A 22018-nucleotide genomic window follows, 5' to 3' on the forward strand; every position below is an offset into this window, starting at 1 on the left:
CGATGTGTTTTCCAATGACAGAGATTTATCTTAGTTTGCATCATTGATCAAACACAATAAACCTTGATTGTTTGTTGCTAATAGGTATCCATCAAGTCATTTGACTGTCATATATTCTGCTGGCTAGCCAAGGATTTATATTCCTGCGAAATGTCTTAAACAGGACCATCCAACATTAAGAATGGCTGAGGTATTCATTTATTTCCAAAGGAAAAGGCATTACATAAATCTTTAAAATAACTGTCCCGCGTTTCCAGATATCTATAACATATGATCCAGTAATGAATTACACTGAGTGAAATAGTTTTCCTTCGAAATTCCCCTAAAAATTTAATTAAGAATGTTAAAAATCAGCTTTTCTGTTTTGGAATGGTATGGGTATATACACCAGTCATTGACATGTTCTATGAGGAAAGAGAAAGCATTTTTTAATGATCCTTCCTTAACATGATCCTTCCTTAACCCATAGGAAGTCCCACCCAGTTGACTACTCCAAAATGGTGAAAGTGCTCAATGGTGCTGCCCATATTTAAACAGGCTTTTGCTGTGAGGATGCAGAGTCATTAGAGTATTTATTTTGGTATTGTCCATATGTAGCTGATTTTTGGTCACAGGTCCAGGAGTGGCTGAAGAATTGCAACATTTGCCTAGAACTAATGCTGCAGATAGCAATACTGGGTGATTTGAAAATCCATAGTCAATCAATGAATACTATAATAATTATTTTAGCTAAAAAAATGTATTTTTAATTTACAATCTGTGGAAGCTATGAAAATAGAAAGGTTCAGTACTTTGTGAAGCAACCCAGCACAGTTGAAAAATATATGTCAAATAGAAATTCAATATGGATGGTGTTGAGAGATAGATGGGAGGGGTTGAATGGAGATGAAGGGTGAGACTAACAACAAGGTAACCAATGTAAAACATACAGGGTCTGTAAAATGTATATAGGTTCAGAACTTTTGTGAAATAGCACAGTTACAAATAGAAATCAAAATGGATGGACATCAGAAAAAGAGGAAGGACTAAAAACAAACAAAATATAACTATTGTAAAATAGATTGAGTCTGTAAAATGTGTATAATATGTATAAACTGAAGGTAGAAGCCTCGTGTTATTGTTTAATAGTTTACTCCAATTGGCGGATGGGTGGTAGGTAGGGAATAATAAAAGTTATATTTAAAAAACATTTTAAAAAGAGTGTGTATATCTATATAGGTATGTGCATGTATATGGATACATATATTTACCCCAAAAATATATATGGGGGATTGGAAATTATGCAGACAATTACATTGATGGAAGCAACAACCATTCCGCAATATTAAGCTGTTCGACCCCTTAAATTTAAAAAAGTAAAATCGGCCTCTCTATGGGTAGGATTTTTTTGCAATTCATTCTGCAAATCCTAGTATAGGACAAGTCAACAACATTTGGGATTGAGTAAACAAAAAAGTAAAAAAATATGTTTTTTAAAGTGTGATTTTGACAAGACATTTACTTAACTCTCCTAAGTAATTTCCCCATTACCCCTCCACCTCCCACTGAATCTCACTATGGAGACAGGCAGGCTCAAATTCCACAATTAAGGATTTACTAGCGAGAGAGCATACAGCCACTGACTTCAGCTTTTTGCAGTCAGCCCCCATTCAGCGAGCCAGACGAGAGGTCAAACAGTTAAACATTAACAAGCAAAGCTGGCCTTTTCTTACTTTACTGTTCAGTCTACAGCAGATTGTCAGGCTGAGGCAACCAACTGACTTAACCAGCAGATTGCTCATAACAACAAACGCTTGGTTAAAGATAATGGCCATATTGTCCTAATCCTTTTGGATAACACGGTCCTAAATTAAAGGCATTTCTATTCTATGCAGACAAACCTCAGCTAAAAATTATTTTAGTCCATCACAATCGACAAACACCACATTGTAATTCTAGATATAATACATGGATTAAAACACACTCTTGGCTATCATCAAAACACACCCAGGTGGATCTAAATACAAAGCTTTAGCCAGCTGAGATGTGTCAAACTAATTGAAAGTAAGCGGTGCGCTATGGAAATTATCTAATTAATCAAAAGCGGTAAAAATGTATGATAATCGCCTTAGCGCAAACAAAGCAGGGCGGCAGAGAGGATCTTCAGCCGGCTTAATAGGTCTGCCAGAGACAGGACACACAAACACATACCTAATGATGGCCTCATTGTCAATCCTCACGATGCAATATGGATCACTGCTTCCAGTTCTGCAATGGAAATCAGAGAGGGCATAAACACATTCACTGATGAAACTCGGAGAAGATGACAGTTACACGGTAAGGCATAACTACATAAAGACTTCATAAAACATTATTACTGTACCAAAACGCATTCATAAGCAGTAATAATGCTTATGCCAACAACCGCATGTTGAAATTTCATAGCCTGTGTCAGTAATGTCACTTATAATGCGGACATAATATATGAATGCTTATGTACTGATATGTTTGTTAGTAGTAATGAACGTAGAAGGGCATCCTTATGTAGGTAACCTTCAAATAAAAAGTGTTGCCCAAATGTCCATTGACACTCAATGGTCTACCCGAGGCAGAGGTTACGTATAATTTTATAAATGTTTAATTCTAACAAAAAAAAAAAAAATTGCAGAAGGATGGATAAGCCTAATTGTACTGATGCTAAGCTCTACAACCACAAGGTGTGAGGAAATATTAAAACAAAGGATTGAGCCAGCATAGAAACATTTAACATGCTTTTTGTGTGTGTGTGTGTGTGTGTGTGTGTGTGTGTGTGTGTGTGTGTGTGTGTGTGTGTGTGTGTTCACGTGCATTTCCTTTGGTGTGAGTCAAAGCCTACGGCGAAAGGGCACCAGATGCGCAAACAGCCTCTAGTCTAGCCTTTGCAGCTTCCCAGTTCAAAAGAGCCATCCCGGGTACCGGCAGACATCACAACCGGAGATGCTGCTGGCCTTTAAAGCCTCAGGCTGCGTCCCAAATCAAATAAAAAAATCTAATCAAAGTTTATTGGTCACGTACACAGTTTAGCAGATGTTATAGTAGCTACAACGAAATGTTTGTGTTACTAGATCCTAACAGTGTAGTAAAAAATGTCAAACAAAATAATTATTAAATAATTGCAGCAAGACATCAAAAGTTAGGACGAAGTCAAGAATCCAAAAACACCATCAGTATTCTAAATCTATTCTAAATTCGCAATCTATGCGAATATACAGCGCCTTCAGAAAGAATTCACACCCCTTGACTTTTTCCACATTGTTGTGTTACAGCATGAATTTAAAATTGATTAAATTGGAGATTGACATTGTGTGCGGGCTGATGAGACAAAGTGAAAATTGTTACAAATTAATTAAAAAAATAAAAAGGTGACATTTGAGTCAATAAGTATTCAACTACTTTGTTATGGGAAGCCTAACTAAGTTCAGGAGTAAAGAACTACAAGTCACATAATAAGTTGAATTGACTAAATGGACAATAAGTGTTTGACATTATTTTTTAATGACTACCTCACACGAAGATAATTGTAAGGTACCTCAGTTGAGCATTGAATTTCAAACAGATTCAACCACAAAGACCAGGGAGGTTGTCCAATACCTCGCAAAGAAGGCCAGCTATTGGTAGATTGGGGGTGCAGACATTGAATATGCCTTTGAGCATGGTGAAGTTATTAATTACACCATCCAAAGTGTATCAGTACACGCAGTCACTACAAAGATACAGGCGTCCTTCTTAACTCATTTGCCAGAGAGGAATGAAACCGCTAAGAGATTTTACCATGAGGCCAATGGTGACTTTAAAACAGTTACAGAGTTAATGTCTGCGATAGTTCTCCTGAGGAAGGATCAACAATGTTGTAGTTACTCTAAAATACTAACCAAATGAAAGTGAAAAGGAAGCCTGCACAAAATATAAATGTTTCAAAACATGCATCCTGTTTGAATTAAGGCACTAAAGTAAACCCGCAAAAAATGTGGCAAAGAAATGTACTTTATGTCCTGAATACAAAGCATTGTTTGGGGCAAATCCAAAACATATCACTGAGTACCACTCTTCATATTCTCAAGCATGGTGGTGGATACATCACGTTATGTGAATGCTTGTCATCGGCAAGGACTTGGGAGTTTTTTTGTGGGGGATAAAAGGAAACGGAATAGAGACAAGCACAGGCAAAATCCTAGAGGAAAACCTGTTTCAGTCTGATATCCAATTAACACAGACACAAATTCACCTTTCAGCAGGACAATTACCTAAAACAAGGCCAAATATACACTGGAGTTGCTTACCAAGATGACAATGAATGTTCCCGAGTGGCCTAGTTACAGTTTTGACCTAAAAATCGTCTTGAAAAATCTATGGCAAGACTTGCAAACGACTGTCTAGCAATGATCAACAACCAACTCGAAGAATAATGTGCAAATATTGTACAATCCATGTGTGCAAAGCGCTTAAGAGACTTACCCAGAAAGACTCACAGCTGTAATCACTGCCAAATGTGACTCTAACATGTATTGGCTCAGGGGGTTGAATACTTATGTACAGTTGAAACTCAGGTTTCACAATTCCTGACATTTCATCCTAGTGAAAATTCCCTGTCTTAGGATCTACTTCCCACAAATCTAAAAGTATTGGATTGGTGGAAGGCGAGGCATGTTCTAGTGGGAGTTTATCATATTTCTAATATCAGTAATTTCCCTTCCAATCAGTGAAGGGAAATGAACAAGTACACATTCTTGGAGGAAGGAGAGATATCCCTCCTTCCTCCAATATTCTGGACATAGCCTTTGTTTCTCTGTGAGTCAGATCCTTCTCATTTTGCCAAGGAAGGAACACTCAGTCTTCTAAGAGCCTATGTTATCTAAGGGGTCGTGGCTGGATAGAAAATGTGCAAGTCCCAAATATAGAGCACTCTGGTCAAAAGTAATGCACGGTATAGAAAATAGGGTGCCATTTTGAAACAAAACAAGTGTGTGTTTTTCTAATATGGTAGATGACCTGATTAAAATGTTTGGACTAGTACGCATGCCAAACAGTGAAACACGAGGCTGCAGAGCCAGGGTGGGCATTGTTTTAGATGTTTTTATTTTATTTCACCTTTATTTAACCAGGTAGGCTAGTTGAGAACAAGTTCTCATTTACAACTGCGACCTGGCCAAGATAAAGCATAGCAGTGTGAACAGACAGAGTTACACATGGAGTAAACAATTAACAAGTCAACAACACAGTAGAAAAAAAATGAGTCTATACATTGTGTGCAAAAGGCATGAGGAGGTAGGAGAATAATTACAATTTAGCAGATTAACACTGGAGTGATAAATGATCAGATGGTCATGTGCAGGTAGAGATACTGGTGTGCAAAAGAGCAGAAAAGTCAATAAATAAAAATAGTATGGGGATGAGGTAGGTAAATTGGGTGGGCTATTTACAGATGGACTGTGTACAGCTGCAGCAACCGGTTAGCAGCTAACCGTTAGCTGCTCAGATAGCAGATGTTTAAAGTTGGTGAGGGAGATAAGTCTCCAACAAGATTTTTGCAATTTGTTCCAGTCACAGGCAGTAGAGAACTGGAAGGAAATGCGGCCAAATGAGGTGTTGGCTTTAAGGATGATCAGTGAGATACACCTACTGGAGCGCGTGCTACGGGTGGGTGTTGCCATCGTGACCAGTGAACTGGCGATGAATATGTAGCGAGGGCCAGCCGAGTAGAGCATACAGGTCGCAGTGGTGGGTGGTATAAGGTGCTTTAGTAACAAAGTGGATGGCACTGTGATAAACTGCATCTAGTTTGCTGAGTAGAGTATTGGAAGCTATTTTGTAGATGACATCGCCGAAGTCGAGGATCGGTAGGATAGTCAGTTTTACTAGGGTAAGTTTGGCAGTGTGAGTGAAGGAAGCTTTGTTGCGAAATAGAAAGCCAATTCTAGATTTGATTTTGGATTGGAGATGTTTGATATGAGTCTGGAAGGAGAGTTTACAGTCTAGCCAGACACCTAGGTACTTATAGATGTCCACATATTCTAGGTCGGAACTGTCCAGGGTGGTGATGCTAGTCGGGCGTGCAGGTGCAGGCAGCGAACGGTTGAAAAGCATGCGTGTTGTATGGCATTGAAGCTCGTTTGGAGGTTAGATAGCAGTGTCCAAGGAAGGGCCAGAAGTATACAGAATGGTGTCGTCTGCGTAGGGGTGGATCAGGGAATCGCCCACAGCAAGAGCAACATCATTGATATATACAGAGAAAAGAGTCTGCCCGAGAATTGAACCCTGTGGCACCCCCATAGAGACTGCCAGAGGACCAAACAACATGCCCTCTGATTTGACTCACTGAACTCTGTCTGCAAACTAGTTGGTGAACCAGGCAAGGCAGTCATTAGAAAAGCAGAAGCTACTGAGTCTGCGATAAGAATATGGTGATTGACAGAGTCGAAAGCCTTGGCCAGGTCGATGAAGACGGCTGCACAATACCTTCTTTTATCGATGGCAGTTATGATATCGTTTAGTACCTTGAGCGTGGTTGAGGTGCACCCGTGACCGGCTCAGAAACCAGATTGAACAGCGGAGATGGTACGGTGGGATTCGAGATGGTCAGTGATCTGTTTGTTGACTTGGCTTTTGAAGACCTTAGATAGGCAGGGCAGAATGGATATAGGTCTGTAACAGTTTGGAGGGAGTCTCCCCCTTTGAAGAGGGGGATGACTGCGTCAGCTTTCCAGTCCTTGGGGATCTCAGACGATATGAAAGAGAGTTTGAACTGGATTTGGGTAAAGAAGAAGCTGGGGAGGCGGAGGTGTATTTGGAGGGCCAGTTGGTCAGGATAACATCTATGAGGGTGCTCTTGTGGAGCTGTTGGCCGTGGTTGGAGTAGCCAGGAGGAAGGCATGGCCATCCTTTGAGAAATGCTTGTTGAAGTTTTCGATTATCATGGATTTATCGGTGGTGGCCGTGTTACCTAGCCTCAGAGGTGGTGCTCTTGTTCTCCATGGACTTTACAGTGTCCCAGAACTTTTGGAAGTTTGTGCTACAGGATGCAAATTTCTGCTTGAAAAAGCTGGCCTTTGCTTTCCTGACTGACTGTGTGTATTGGTTCCTGACTTCCCTGTACAGTTGCATATCGCGGGGACTATTCAATGCTATTGCAGTCCGCCACAGAATGTTTTTGTGCTGGTCGAGGGCAGTCAGGTCTGGAGTGAACCACGGGCTATATCTGATCTTAGTTCTGCATTTTTTGAACGGAGCATGCTTATCGAAGATGGTGAGGAAGTTACTTTTAAAGAATGGCCAGGCATCCTCAACTGACGGGATGAGGTCAATATCCTTCCAGGATACCCAGGCCAGGTCGATTAGAAAGGCCTGCTCGCAGAAGTGTTTTGGAGCTGCCACCATTGTAAACTAAAACAATAACTAACCTGAACAGTATACAAGGCATATTGACATTTGAGAGAGACATACAGTGAGGCATAAAGTAATCACAGGTGTTGATTGGGAGAGCTAGCTAAATTGTTTTATTTTTTATTTTACCTTTATTTAACCAGGCTAGTTAGTTAAGAACACATCCTTATTTTCAATGACGGCCTGGGTTAACTGCTTGTTCAGGGGCAGAACGACAGATTTGTACCTTGTCAGCTCGGGGGTTTGAACTTGCAACCTTCCGGTTACTAGTCCAACGCTCTAACCACTAGGCTACGTTGCCGCCCCTAAAACAACAGGTGAGACAACAACAGCTAATCAGCTAACACAACAGCAGGTAAAATGGCAATGACTAGGCAGAGAGGGTCGGATTAACTACACACAGAACCTGAGTTCGCGGCTGGGGCCGACAGATCAAAAAAATGTACAAACAGAATGGAGTACCGTGATTAATGGACAGTCCAGCAGGCATCAGCTATGTAGCCAAGTGATCATAGTGTCCACGGGGCAGCAGTAGATGGAACAGGGGAGCAGCCACTACGCTAGCGACACGGAGTTTAAAGTTAGTAGCCCTGGGCTAGTAGGAGCGTCTGCTCCGAGGGAGGCCGGATGAAGGCACAGCGGATGGAGTATTCACCGGCAGACCAGTCGTGGTGGTGCGGCGGGCGCTGTGTCGACAGAGAATCCAAGCCAGATGGCGAAAGAGGTATTGTGGAATTTAGTTTGCTAGCCGGGAGATGTGCCTGGCTCACGGCTAACTGGTGCTAGCTTCGTGGCAGTGGAGTTAGCCACTATATCCAATCGGTGGCAGCCGTGCCAAGGTCCAGAGTTTACAGCAAGGATCCGGTGGAGTTTTGGGCTCTAGCCGTGTATGAGTGGGGTTCGGGTGAACAGCTGAGTAGGCCGGGAGGTGGGCCTCAGGGATAGCGTCGGTACTGGGTGCCACAGTGAGTGCAAGCTGTGCGCTAGCTAGCTAGCTGCAAGCTAGCTGTGAAGAGCAGAAGTAGTGGTCCAGGGATTACAGCAGGAATCCGGCGTTGTTGTGGAGAGACAGTCCGATACTGGTAGACTAGTGAGTATTAACCAGGCAAAAACAGGGCTGGTATCTGTGCAGAAGGTAAAAGCCGCTAGCAGTAGCTAACAATGACTAAATAGCTTGTATTTAATTAGCTGGTTAGCTTCTGGAGGTTCTTGAATGTGTTCTAAAATTGAAAATAATAGCGATTCCGTATCACATTGGTTGAGGCAGGTTAACGGAAGGTATAATCGAATTAAAAATCGAAAAGAGATTGAAAATAAATTCAAATATATATTTAAAAGTACACAAGAGGACAAAACAAACATGTCTTCACTGCTACGCAATCTTGGTATCAAGAATGTTAGGTCGGATAACACTTTGGCCAAAATGGTGATGTGATATAAAAAAGGTACTGCAAATTTCTACCAAGCCAGCCATATGACTGGAGGACAGGCTATACTCTTAAGCTATACTGAACAAAAATATAAAAACGCAACATGTAAAGTGTTGGTCCCATGTTTCAAGAGCAGAAATAAGAGCTCAGAAAATGTCCATAAGCACAAAAAGCTTATTTCTCTCAAATGTTGTGCACAAATATGTTTGCATCCCCATTTGTGAGCATTTCTTCTTGCCAAGATATGCCACACCTGTCAGGTGGATGGGTTATCAAGAAGTTGATTAAACAGCATGATCCTTACACAGGTGCACCTTGTGCTGGGGGCAATAGAAGTGCACTCTAAAATGTGCAGTTGTAATAATAATAATAATACAATGCCACAGATGTCTCAAGTTGAGGGAGCGTGCAATTAAAATGCCGACAGCCGGAATGTTGCCAGAGAATTGAATGTTAATTTCTCTACCATAACCCACCTCCAACATTGTTTTAGAGAATTTGGCAACCGGCCTCACAACCGCAGTCCACACAGGCCATGGACCTCCACATCTGGCTTCTTCACCTGAGACCAGCCACCCAGACAACTGATGAAACTGAGGAGTATTTCTATCTCTAATAAAGCCCTTCTGTGGGGAATCTCATTCTGATTGGCTGGTCCTCCTCCCCAGTGGGTGTGCACATGCCCTCTCAGGCCCACCCATGGCTGTGCCCCTGCCCAGTCATTTGAAATCCATAGATTAGGTCCTTATTAATTTATTTAATTTAAATGATTTCTTTATATGAACTGCAATGCAGTAAACAAAATATTTTTAAAACAGTTATACAAAAATGAAAAAGTAAAATATAAAAATAAAATCGCTGAAATTGTTGCGTTTATATTTTTGTCCAACGTTGTTCAAGGTTTCTTCCTACTGAAGGAGTTTTTCCCTTACCATTGTCTCCTCTGTGTGCCATTTGGAAACATTAGTTTTGGCTTGCGGCCAAAAGTGTAACAAAACAATTGGGACTCTCCTGCTCAGGTAAATGACGCTAATCAAATAAACTATTTTATTCTCCTGGTCTTTCCATTTTGTTTTGTACCATTTGGCTCTTGTATCACACCATCCAGAGGAAAATGGTTTATCTAAGACACCGTGACAGAACAGTTTCTCACCTTGAACAAGAGACAATCGGCGCTACGCGCCAACGAGGCGATATAGCCTAGTCAGGGTAGGGTTTACATTTTTTTTTAAATTAAAGAGTAGATTGTTTAGTTGAGGGAATTTAATTATATGTCAGATGCAGGATTAGTGACTTGTAGTACGGCTATTAGCGGGCTGCGGCATCGTTGAGCGCTGAATACTGCTGCGGGTGATTTATTTCAGCACGCCTTCATCTCTCTGATGGAGCGAAACAGTGTCGTCAAGCGAGATATTTTTGCTCAAACGCTTCCACTACGGCGCTCTCTCACCGCAGCTACTCCATAGCGCATGCAAATTGCAAACATTTGCGGGGAAACAGTTGTACAGTACTGTGTGTTAAACACACAAAAAAGGTTATATCTACCCAAAATAACAATTTAATCAATATAATTAACTAGATAGCAATCCACGTGGTGGTTCCTGGGCTCTTTGTTTTATTTAGTATGCAAATGTCATTATTTCACACCTTTGTCAGAATTTTTTTTTATTGATTGAAGAATTCAAAGGAAGCATGAGCTACATACAGTGATGGGGAAGCTGGGGACTGTCGGAATCAGGTGTTACATTAAACTTGGCTCTACTTTTGTCAGTTTAACCACGTAGGCAACGTTTAGTGTGAACCACCTGCAGTACCGTGATAGTCACTGGTGCTAAGGAAACGTTTGTTGGTTGTTGTTTTACCCATGAGCCTCTTACAAATAGCTTCTTCCATTGTGAGGTTGACACTTGTGTATTTAGGGGATGTGTCGTGGGTAAATGTGGACAAGATAGTTGCTAACCATGGTCACACACAGAAGACATTAGTCACGTACACAAAAATAATGTGTATTGATAGGAAGAGGATCTGTGTGTTTAGATGAGAAATAGATGGGGTTCAAAGTCATTTCATGTATCATTTGACAGACAAGCAGTGTAAATCCACTCCCCGTCTGTTTATGTAGAGTGAAGGAGTGAATATTCTCTACCTCCGTCTACTTTACTGTAGCAGCACTTAAAACCCATTGGAAAACATGCATGTCCAAAGAGAAATTCTGCCTGATCCCTCTGCCAAATACTGAAAAGTTGAAGTAAAATTAGAATGACATTTCTCATGACACACTTAGTCTAATCAAATTGGGGCATTTGAGACACAGACCTTTAAGACAGTCATGTTGTTATTCAGGTTGACCGTCTTAAAAAGGAGTTGACCTCAAATCATGTGAAAAGGGTGCAAACAAGCCATCAACACTTTACACAATGCCCAGCCAATGAATATGTCAATAAACACATTAAATCCAGGATGTGGAGGCAGCTCTTGGTTTTCACTGTCCCACACATCGGTATGTGACAGACCAGGGTTTGACTTTTTGCCCAGGTCTCCTGTAAACCACAAGACTGTTCACCCTCCGAGTTAAAGCCTGGGCATTAGTTCAGGGAGCTAATGCAAGTCTCCAGGTCTCAGGGGGATGCTACTCATTCCACAAGTGTTGTTCACCAAACCACCCATGTACAGCACTGAGGTATTAAAAAGGAGTCAGTGTACATACTTGACACCACAGCTGTCTAAGCAGAGCTAATGCAAGTCTCCAATCCTCTGGGAAGGTGTTAACAATAAAGTTAATTTAGTGTACATACTAGACACAGGAGCTAGTGAACCGGTGCTTACCACCAGTGAAGAAAAGGACAGAATTAGCATATTAAAGCGCCATTCTGAAAGAATTCCGGTTGGCCGATTTCACAATTAATTAGTATGAAATACCAGTCTTTCTAGCAACACAGCACCAGAAAGGTCACACTATAACAAAGCAAAAAAATATCCTGTGGAATACCTGGATAAATCATTCTCACATATTTTCTCACATTCCTGCATCATGATACCAGTCTTTCCATCATAAACCTAGCCCTTTATCATGGCTCTCAGTTCAGTTACATTACACAAGACATTGGACAAAGGTCTCTTTGTATGGGGGAAGTTTTGTTAAGTGTCCCAACGCTAGGTCTGAACTTTAACACACATCACTTGCAGTACAGTTTTGGAAGCATAAGGACCGCATCTTTCATATCAGTGAATGTTTTTTTTCTAAAACCAAAAAAGGTTCAAATTGATAATAGTGATGTACCGATGACATTTTTGGCCAATACCGATATCCAATATTTTGATACGTGATACCAATAATTAATATTTTAGCGTCCTTTTAAGCATTCTAGTACAGTTAAATAGTTAACGCACACATGGACGCAGCGGTGTAAGGCACTGCATCTCCGTGCAAGAGGTGAAACTAAAGTCCCTGGTTCGAATCCAGGCTGTGTCACATCCAGCCATGATTGGAGTCCCATAGGGCGGCGCACAATTGGTCCAGCGTTGTCCAGGTTTGGCCGTCATTGTAATAAGAATGTTGTCAACTGACTTGCCTAGTTAAATAAAGTTCACACACACACACCAAAAAGTTATTTTGCTGTGCTGTTTCGTTGTTCATTGGTTCCGTCATTTCATTCTCAACCAGGATTGCTATGGAACGCCGTTTGGGTCCTTCCGTGTAAAAAAAATATATACAAATAACACTATTTGACGTGTCAAATAAGCTTGTTGACCAATCAGGACCTGAATATGACTGCACGTCACATAATAATTTAACACGTTCATACATTTTTTACCTAGTTATTACACATTGATTACACTATCACTCATATTTCATACGTTACAATGATATGTATGCTATGATGCTGGTAAAGTTGTCTCGAGCAGCTGCAGTGCTGGTCATTAAAAAAACCTAGCTAACTCATGGATGCAAACAATGTTCTTCCTCAAAAACAGAACGACAATCTGTTTCAGTAGCTATAGTTAGCTAGCTAAATACAGTGGGGCAAAAAAGTATTTAGTCAGCCACCAATTGTGCAAGTTCTCCCACTTAAAAAGATGAGAGGCCTGTAATTGTCATCATAGGTACACTTCAACTATGACAGACAAAATGAGAAAACAAAAATCCAGAAAATCACATTGAAGGATTTTTAATGAATTGATTTGCAATTATGGTGGACTTTAATAATTCCATTATCTTGGTTTTAAATCGATTTTGCCTGAGTTGTCTCGCTGAAATTCTCTTACTCTTTCAGATGACTGCTCGATCCACACAGCAGACATTGTGGGCTAGGTTAGGAATGCGGTGTTGCCAGTGTAGCGCAAAATTTTACGTGGTGTCATAAGTATGCACGTCAGCTTTGACATCGGTTTTGCACATCGGCGTTAAACTAGACAGATATCGGGCTGATACCAATGTTGGCATTTTAAGATAATATTGGCCGATTCCGATATGTTCACCGATATCATGCATCCCAAATTGATACACACCTTTATAGGGTTAGTGTTCCCACACGGCCATATCTCCATGTTACTGCGCGTTTACGTAAAATAGACGGAAGACAGAGTCAACTACCTGTGCTAATTAGCAATCTGCGTCTCCTATCAACTGTGTGTAAACGTAAGACGGGCGCCACAAACGTGTTATTGTCGGCTGTCAGTGTTTTAAAACAGTGACTGTATATTTTGTATTTTTTTTTATTATTTCTCTGATGTGATAAAATAGATGGATTCATGTTTCTAGAATCATACCGCATTTGATAATCGATTCAAGTTTAGATTATTTGGCTGTTTCGGCTTCCAAAGATAATTTACCTTTAAACAGATCATGTAAGGTCCTAGGACTATAAGGAGCAAAGTTAGGCTCCTTTAGTCCATTATTGGGTTAGACCACAACCATGGTTCTGTCCCAAATGGCACTATTATCTATGTAGTGCACCACTTTTTTTTACTAGAGCTCCATTCAAAAGTAGTGCACTACATAGGGAATAGGGTAGCATTTGGAACAGGTCATATTAGAGTATAAATGAATGACAGTTGGGAGGATTTTCAGAGGCGGCAAGAATGTTTAGAGTACTTGCAATGGAAAAGCAGAGTTGATATCAAATCCCAACAATGCAGAGAGAAAAAGTAAATAGAGAAATAATAGAAAAGTAAAACATGTAATAATAAATACATAATGAGTGATGATAACTTGGCTATATATATATATATGAGTAAAGGAAGATGTGGAGCGAAGTATTGTAAATCGGGGGAGCACAGAGCAACAACTTTCTTTGCCAATTAGCAGTGAGCTGAGTGGGAGATGCTTCTGTTTTTTCAATTGTCCAATGCACTGTCAACCTATGTTTAGTTCAGCTTCAGAGTCTGCTTGTTTTTATCCAAAGCATTGAATTCTGTAAACAGATAAGAGATGTGGAGAGTGATGAGAGATGATATACTACACTATTGGACTCTGGAGAAGTGGAAACACGTTCTCTGCAGTGATTAAACACACTTCACCATCTCGCAGTCAGATGGACGAATCTGGGTTTGGCGGATGCCAGGAGAAAGCTACCTGCCCGAATGCATAGTGCCAACTGTAAAGTTTGGTGGAGGAGGAACAATGATCTGGTGCCGTTTTTCATGAGTCGGGCTAGGCCCCTTAGTTCCAGTGAAAGGAAATCTTTACACTACAGCATACAATGACATTCTAGACGATTCTGTACTTATAACTTTGTGGCAACAGTTTGGGAAAGGCCCTTTCCTGTTTCAATCCCATCATAACACCTTTGGAATGAATTGGAACACCGACTGCAAGCCAGGCCTAAAAGCCCAAAATCAGTGCCCAACCTCACTCATGCTCTTGTAGCTGAATGGAAGCAAGTCCCTGCAGAAATGTTCCAACATCTAGTGGAAAGCCTCCCCAGAAGAGTGGACGCTGTCATAGCTGCAAAAGGGGGGACCAACTCCATATTATTGCCCATCATCTATATAATTTATTTTTCTAAGAATGGCTTTCCTTTGAAGTCATGTTTTCATGGTAGAGTAGGCTCTGTTTGATGTGATTGTTGATTGACATACCGCATAGTTCATATTCATTATCCAGGGATGTTTACTTTGATGTGTTTTGTATTATAATCATATATTTACAAAATCAATGATACGTGTTTGAGGAAACAACTACACAATAAACCCATTTACCAATAATGAAAACATACCAGCGTTTTTTTTACAGCATCAAAAGGTTGGTTCAGTCTATCATTGAAATACCCTAAAGTAGTTGATTCAATTCACATTTAAATATCAAATACAAATGAGGAGCAAAAGCCTATCAATTAAGTCCTATCCTAAGCAAATTGACAAGCAAAGTCTGGTAAATCGGTGAACAAAAAACGAAGAGTAAAACATGTACAGTAACAGTACTTACATGTCCTTAATTGGCAAATTTTTCCCTTCCACAATTCTGATAAATAAAGTGTTTCGTTTTGCCATTTCTCCAAGTTCCAGCGTCCAAACGGTGATGACTCCGCTGTGATATTACGCGCAGATTGTTCCTCCTCAAAAACAGCTGTCAAACAGAATTTGGGGGTTTCGCGCCTGACAGCAGTATATTGAACACACAGACAAACGTCGTCAATATTATTTTTGCCACGTATCATATATCTGTCTGCAACTCGGCGGTTTGTATATATCAACCTACTTGTGACCCACTCGCTCGTTGTTGGAAAGAGAGCGATTGTGAGTATTTGATAGTAGACTACGGTCTTCTTCGTTGGAGTTGTACGGAAAGACTACATCCAAAAGTTATTTATGCCGCCACCTACTGTGCGGAATGAAAATTAAAGAAACCGAAAGACAATTATGTGGCTAAATATACAGTAGTAGCTGTAACCCTGAGTTGGATACGACATCCTGTATAGCATCCAGCTCAGAGTTACATCCAATACAGAGTTGCATCCAGCAACTGGCACAGTTAACCTCTTATGGATTGGACCCTTTTTTCCCCCATTTTCGTCCAAAATGACATACTCAAATCTAACTGCCTGTAGCTCAGGCCCTGAAGCAAGGACATGTATTTTCTTGGTACCATTTGAAAGGAAACACTGACGAGACGGCCTACAGGGAGGAGGTGAGGGCCCTCGGAGTGTGGTGTCAGGAAAATAACCTCACACTCAACGTCAACAAAACTAAGGAGATGATTGTGGACTTCAGGAAACAGCAGAGGGAACACCCCCCTATCCACATTGATGGAACAGTAGTGGAGAGGGTAGTAAATTTTAAGTTCCTCGGCGTACACATCACAGACAAACTGAATTGGTCCACCCACACAGACAGCATCGTAAAGAAGGCGCAGCAGCGCCTCTTCAACCTCAGGAGGCTGAAGAAATTCGGCTTGTCACCAAAAGCACTCACAAACTTCTACAGATGCACAATCGAGAGCATCCTGTCGGGCTGTATCACCGCCTGGTACGGCAACTGCTCCGCCCACAACCGTAAGGCTCTCCAGAGTGTAGTGAGGTCTGCACAACGCATCACCGGGGGCAAACTACCTGCCCTCCAGGACACCTACACCACCCGATGTCACAGGAAGGCCATAAAGATCATCAAGGACAACAACCACCCGAGCCACTGCCTGTTCACCTTGCTATCATCCAGAAGGCGAGGTCAGTACAGGTGCATCAAAGCTGGGACCGAGAGACTGAAAAACAGCTTCTATCTCAAGGCCATCAGACTGTTAAACAGCCACCACTAACATTGAGTGGCTGCTGCCAACACACTGACTCAACTCCAGCCACTTTAATAATGGGAATTGATGGGAAATGATGTAAAATATATCACTAGCCACTTTAAACAATGCTACCTAATATAATGTTTACATACCCTACATTATTAATCTCATTTGTATTTGTATATACTGTACTCTATATCATCTACTGCATCTTTATGTAAAACATGTATCACTAGCCACTTTAACTATGCCACTTTGTTTACATACTGATCTCATATGTATATACTGCACTCAATACCATCTACTGTATCTTGCCTATGCCGCTCTGTACCATCACTCACACATATATCTTTATGTACATATTCTTATCCCCTTACACTTGTGTCTATAAGGTAGTAGTTTTGGAATTGTTAGCTAGATTACCTGTTGGTTATTACTGCATTGTCGGAACTAGAAGCACAAGCATTTCGCTACACTCGCATTAACATCTGCTAACCTTGTGTATGTGACAAATACAATCTGATTTTATTTTATTTGTAATAGCTACTGTAAATTGGACAGTGTAGTTAGATTAACAAGAATTTAAGCTCTCTGCCAATATCAGATATGTCTGTCCTTGTTCCTTACAACCTCATTCTAATACAATGTTAGCTGAACCATCCTGCAGGGAACCCACCGATCCTAAAGAAATTTTAACTTACCCATTTGTTTGTGTTAGCCCAACTCATATTGCCTCTGACCAGTATGGATGCATCTATGTCATGTCGCTGACTCTACCTTTACATTGTCTGAAATGAATTCCACAAAATGATTCCAGTCTCATCTTCTTCCCTGGGTGAAACAGTGTGAGCTCCCACCAGATCTGTACTGTATTAATAGGCACAAAGCCCCATGCTCTTGTTTAAACCTGCGACGAAACAAGAATGGTGTTCATAGGAGGACACCACAGAAGAAGCCACTGTTGTCCAAAAAAGTTTGCAAAACAGCACCTGGCTAAATATTCTGTGGACGGATGAAACTATAGTTGAGTTGTTTGCAAGGAACACACAACACTATGTGTGGAGAGAAAAAGGCACAGCACACCAACATAAAAACCTCACCCCAACTGTAAAAGATGGTGGAGGGAGCATCATGGTTTGGGGCTGCTTTGATGCCTTAGGGCCTGGACAGCTTGCTATAAGGCGACGGAAAAATGAATTCCCATGTTTATCGAGACATTTTGTAGGAGAATGTAAGGCTATCTGTCCGCTAATTGAAGCTCAACAGAAGTTGGGTGATGCAACAGGATAACGACCCAAAACACAGAAGTAAATCAATAACAGAATGGCTTCAACAGAAGAAAATACGCCTTCTGGAGTGGCCCAGTCAGGGTCCTGACCTCAAACCGATTGAGATGTTGTGGCATGACCCCGAGAGGGGTTCACACCAGACATCCCAAGAATATTGCTGAACTGAAACAGTTTGTAAAGAGGAATGGTCCAAAATTCCTCCTGACCGTTGTGCAGGTCTGATATGCAACTACAGAAAAAGTTTGGTTGAGGTTATCGCTGCCCATTATTAAATTCAAGTGTTCACATTCTTTTTTCACCGTTCACTGTGAATGTTTACACGGTGTGTTCAATAAAGACATGAAAACATATAATTGTTTGTGTGTTATTAGTTTAAGCAGAATGTGTTTGTCTATTGTTGTGATTTAGATGAAGATCAGATAAAACATTATGACCAATTTATGGAGAAATCCAGGTAATTCCAAAAGGTACACATACTTTTTCTTGCCAGTGTATATATATTATACATCATATGATTTCCTCTTCATCAACCAGTAATATTGTATAGAGAGAACCCTACAGAGGACACAACTTACAGTATGATGTGGGAACTGGTACCTACTCCAAAATCAAAGAAATCAAATGTATAAATACATTTGTAATGCTTGTTATTTTGACCATTGTTACTGTCAACACAGAAACAAATACCACAATGCAGCATACAGACATTTCTGTAAATAATGATTGAGATACACATGATGAAACAGCATGCGGATGGCAATGTTTTTGGGGCAGTATTAGCAATGCATTCAGCTACATTCAGTGTTTGTGCCAGACAAGACTAACCTAGAGACTGCAGTCAGGATTTATAAAATCATATCAGGAAAGGGTAACAAAATATGTAGTCAACATGTAATTAATAATTCATTTATGATAAAACAGTTTCAATCAAACAATCACTTTATTCACTGTTTTTAGTCTATCTTGTGAGTGATAGCGTTCTGGTGGTTTCTGTTTGATAAACACCGGTTCAAACAGACAGCCTCTTATGTAATTATGCCATTTGAAACATTTGGGTTGGGCAGGACCCTTCACAGCCCTTTGTGTCTTTTCCTGTCAGTGTGGAGATGGTTGTAGACATAACATGGACCATAGCTGCAGCCACCTGCAGCAGTTCAGCTAGAGTTAATGGTGTGGCATCCATCCAGCTCACCCATCCATACAAAGGAATTTAAAAAGCAGTGTAAGTCAACACATGTAAGACATTCAGTGATACTGAGAGTATCAACATGTTTTGCAATATTGTCCAGATAAACAATATTGTGTTTTTGGTTGTCTCAGACTGGATTCTCACAGACTGGGCTTCAATGTCCCCTCCTTTATCCAGCAGGATCATCACCTCAACACGACCCGCTGTAGCAACCAGGATTAGAGGATTGAAACCTGGGGACAGACAGTTAGACGACTCTTTAACACCATCATACAATTCCATCATACAATTCATCATACAATTCCACTACTACACACATAGATAGATAGAACTGTTAATAAGAGTCTACCTTCAAATTATAACTACATCATATTACACTAGAATTTGAGATTTCATTTAATACCAGCTGTGAATTATGTTGAAAATGTATTGAAACCATGTTCAGTATTACGAAAAGGATGGGGGACGGAACACTGTCTCTATTGTTTTGTTATTAGAAGAATTAAGGAACCAGCTTCTACTGTAAATGCTCACATACCTGTCATGATGTCGTCCTGAGCAGGGAAGGCCACTATGAGTCAGTCGGGGGCTTGGGTGAGAATGCCCGGTCCCACGCCTGTCAACTGCTGCCACAACATCTGCTGCTGGCCCACCATCAGCCTCGGCAGGTCAGGCCTGGAGCTGTCAGGGTAATCTGCCGTACTAAATTCTGGATTGCTGGGTGGCCAAGGTACAAAGCTGGTCTGCAGGGGCTGCCATAGGTTATCCTTCAGGCCTTTGGCCTTCATTTACTCTTTGATGAACTTCTCCTTGAAGATCATCTTCTTCTTCTGCAGCTGGGCCTTCTCTATGGCTGAGATGCTCTGGCCCAGCTCATTCAGCTTGCCCTCCATCTCTTTCACAAACCACTCCAGGGGCTGGTACGGGTGAATGGGCCTGTCAGGGCCAGAAGGCCTGTCTGGACCGTCTACAGCAACGGGGTTATCCTGTAGATGGCTCAGTCTCTGCCTGAGACAGCCACACATGACAACACAACCAGTTAGCTACAAGGTTGTACCATACAATATTACAGTAATAATGACCTTTAACGCTTTGAGGCTTTGTGAAGTCAACTGGTGTCTAGTTATCTTCTAGTCAGGGAATTAACAAAGTTAGACTTATATTTACTGTTGGACTGACTTTTTGTGGTGACTGGTGGAGTTGTTGTGATATTGGAGGGTACTCTGTCTAGCTTTTGGGGAGGCACCATCATGGCCAGGACTTCGAATGGAACTCATGGAGCCTGATCGGGTTAGGTAAGATATTGCAAAAGTATATTTGATATCAATATTTGGTATCAAGTTGCTATCACTACAACTCCATCCAGACAAATAAACAAACATGCTTGTAGAAGTATAGTAGTTGTTTGTCTGTTAGTAAACCAGCTGTCCCTACCTGAGAGGTGTCATGAGGGGGTGAGCTGAGACAGGTCTGGCACGGGGACTGACAAGATGTTGCTGGGGTAGTCGAAGAGATAGAACACCACACTCTCCTTTCCTTCCGTGTCCTTGTCGTCGCTGCAGGATGATTCTCAAATCTCGCTCATCTTCCAATTGTCAGGGACACCCTTTGAGGAAATGCACTGCCCCGTCCAACCCTAGGAGTAGCCAGAGCAAGTCAAGAGTTTCAGATGAATTTGATCTCAATTTAGTTCACTAAGACATTTCAGTTCTCCATAAGAATGCCTATTCAGGTCCTGAACTAAGTGTAATTGTGAGTGTAGAGCTCCCTAGGTGAGCCATCCTCACATTTACTTAACCAGAACTCAAGCTGAGAGTGATCCATGTTCACTTCATGGATCTATTTTCCTGCCACAGTGTGACTGAAAAAACAACAACCGTGACCCGTCTGTCATAGTCTGTTATTAGTGGACAACGGGTCGCAATCATAGGAGTTATTTAGCTACATAAAGGAGTTATTATACACCCATTGTATTATGTTTGTGTATGCCTATGTATACTATTTAGGTTGTTATAGCACTTAGGTGTGCCTTTTCAGTATATTAGTCCTGTTACGAGAGTTAGTGGTTATTAGTTAGTTAAGCCTAAAATGGCGCCAGTGCATGTTACTTCAGTAGTATGCCCCACTCTTACTGAATCCCACAAGACACCAGAGAGATTCCACCATTCAGTTATGAAGTAATGCACTAGTCATTAATGTGTTACCACTGACACCTAGTGGTGATTTAGATCAGGCCCTTTATGTGTAGTAAACTTATAGTAATGCCTTTATAGTTTATATTGTAAGTGGTGTCAGGGACACCCTTTTAATGTCATTCTATACAGTGGCTTGCGAAAGTATTCACCCCCTTGACATTTTTCCTATTTTGTTGCCTTACATCCTGGAATTAAAATAGATTTTTGGGGGGGTTTGTATCATTTGATTTACACAAAATGCCTACCACATTGAAGATGCAAAATGTGTGTATTTGTGAAACAAACAAGAAATAAGACCAACAAAAAAAACAGACAACTTGAGCGTGCATAACTATTCACCCCCCAAAGTCAATACTTTGTAGAGCCACCTTTTGCAGCAATTATAGCTGCAAGTCTTTTGGGGTATCTCTCTATAAGCTTGGCACATCTAGCCACCGGGATTTTGCCCATTCTTCAAGGCAAAATTGCTTAATCTCCTTCAAATTGGATGGGTTCCGCTGGTGTACAGCAATCTTTAAGTCATACCACAGATTCTCAATTGGATTGAGGTCTGGGCTTTGACTAGGCCATTCCAAGACATTTAAATGTTTCCCCTTAAACCATTCGAGTGTTGCTTTAGCAGTATGCTTAGTGTCATTGTCCTGTTGGAAGGTGAACCTCCGTCCCAGTCTCAAATCTCTGGAAGACTGAAACAGGTTTCCCTCAATAATTTCCCTCTATTTAGTGCCATCCATCATTCCTTCAATTCTGACCAGTTTCCCAGTCCCTGCCGATGAAAAACATCCCCA

At 41.1% G+C, this 22018-nt stretch overlaps 1 protein-coding gene across 2 annotated transcripts in view; it reads right to left on the reverse strand.

Moving 5' to 3' along the window:
* rasa4 (RAS p21 protein activator 4) overlaps positions 1 to 15593 on the reverse strand; it is a 76904-nt gene extending 61311 nt beyond the window's left edge. For both annotated transcript variants that reach the window (XM_046327405.1, XM_046327413.1), the window contains exons 1-2: positions 15256 to 15593; positions 2191 to 2247 (exon numbers count right to left, since the gene is read on the reverse strand). In XM_046327405.1, the coding sequence (XP_046183361.1) occupies positions 2191 to 2247; positions 15256 to 15320 (122 nt within the window). In that variant the 5' untranslated portion in view covers positions 15321 to 15593. The remainder of the gene's footprint in view (positions 1 to 2190; positions 2248 to 15255) is intronic.
* Positions 15594 to 22018: the final 6425 nt, after the last annotated feature.

Source organism: Oncorhynchus gorbuscha, linkage group LG02 (genome assembly GCF_021184085.1).
Source record: "Oncorhynchus gorbuscha isolate QuinsamMale2020 ecotype Even-year linkage group LG02, OgorEven_v1.0, whole genome shotgun sequence".
Lineage (NCBI taxonomy): Eukaryota > Metazoa > Chordata > Actinopteri > Salmoniformes > Salmonidae > Oncorhynchus > Oncorhynchus gorbuscha.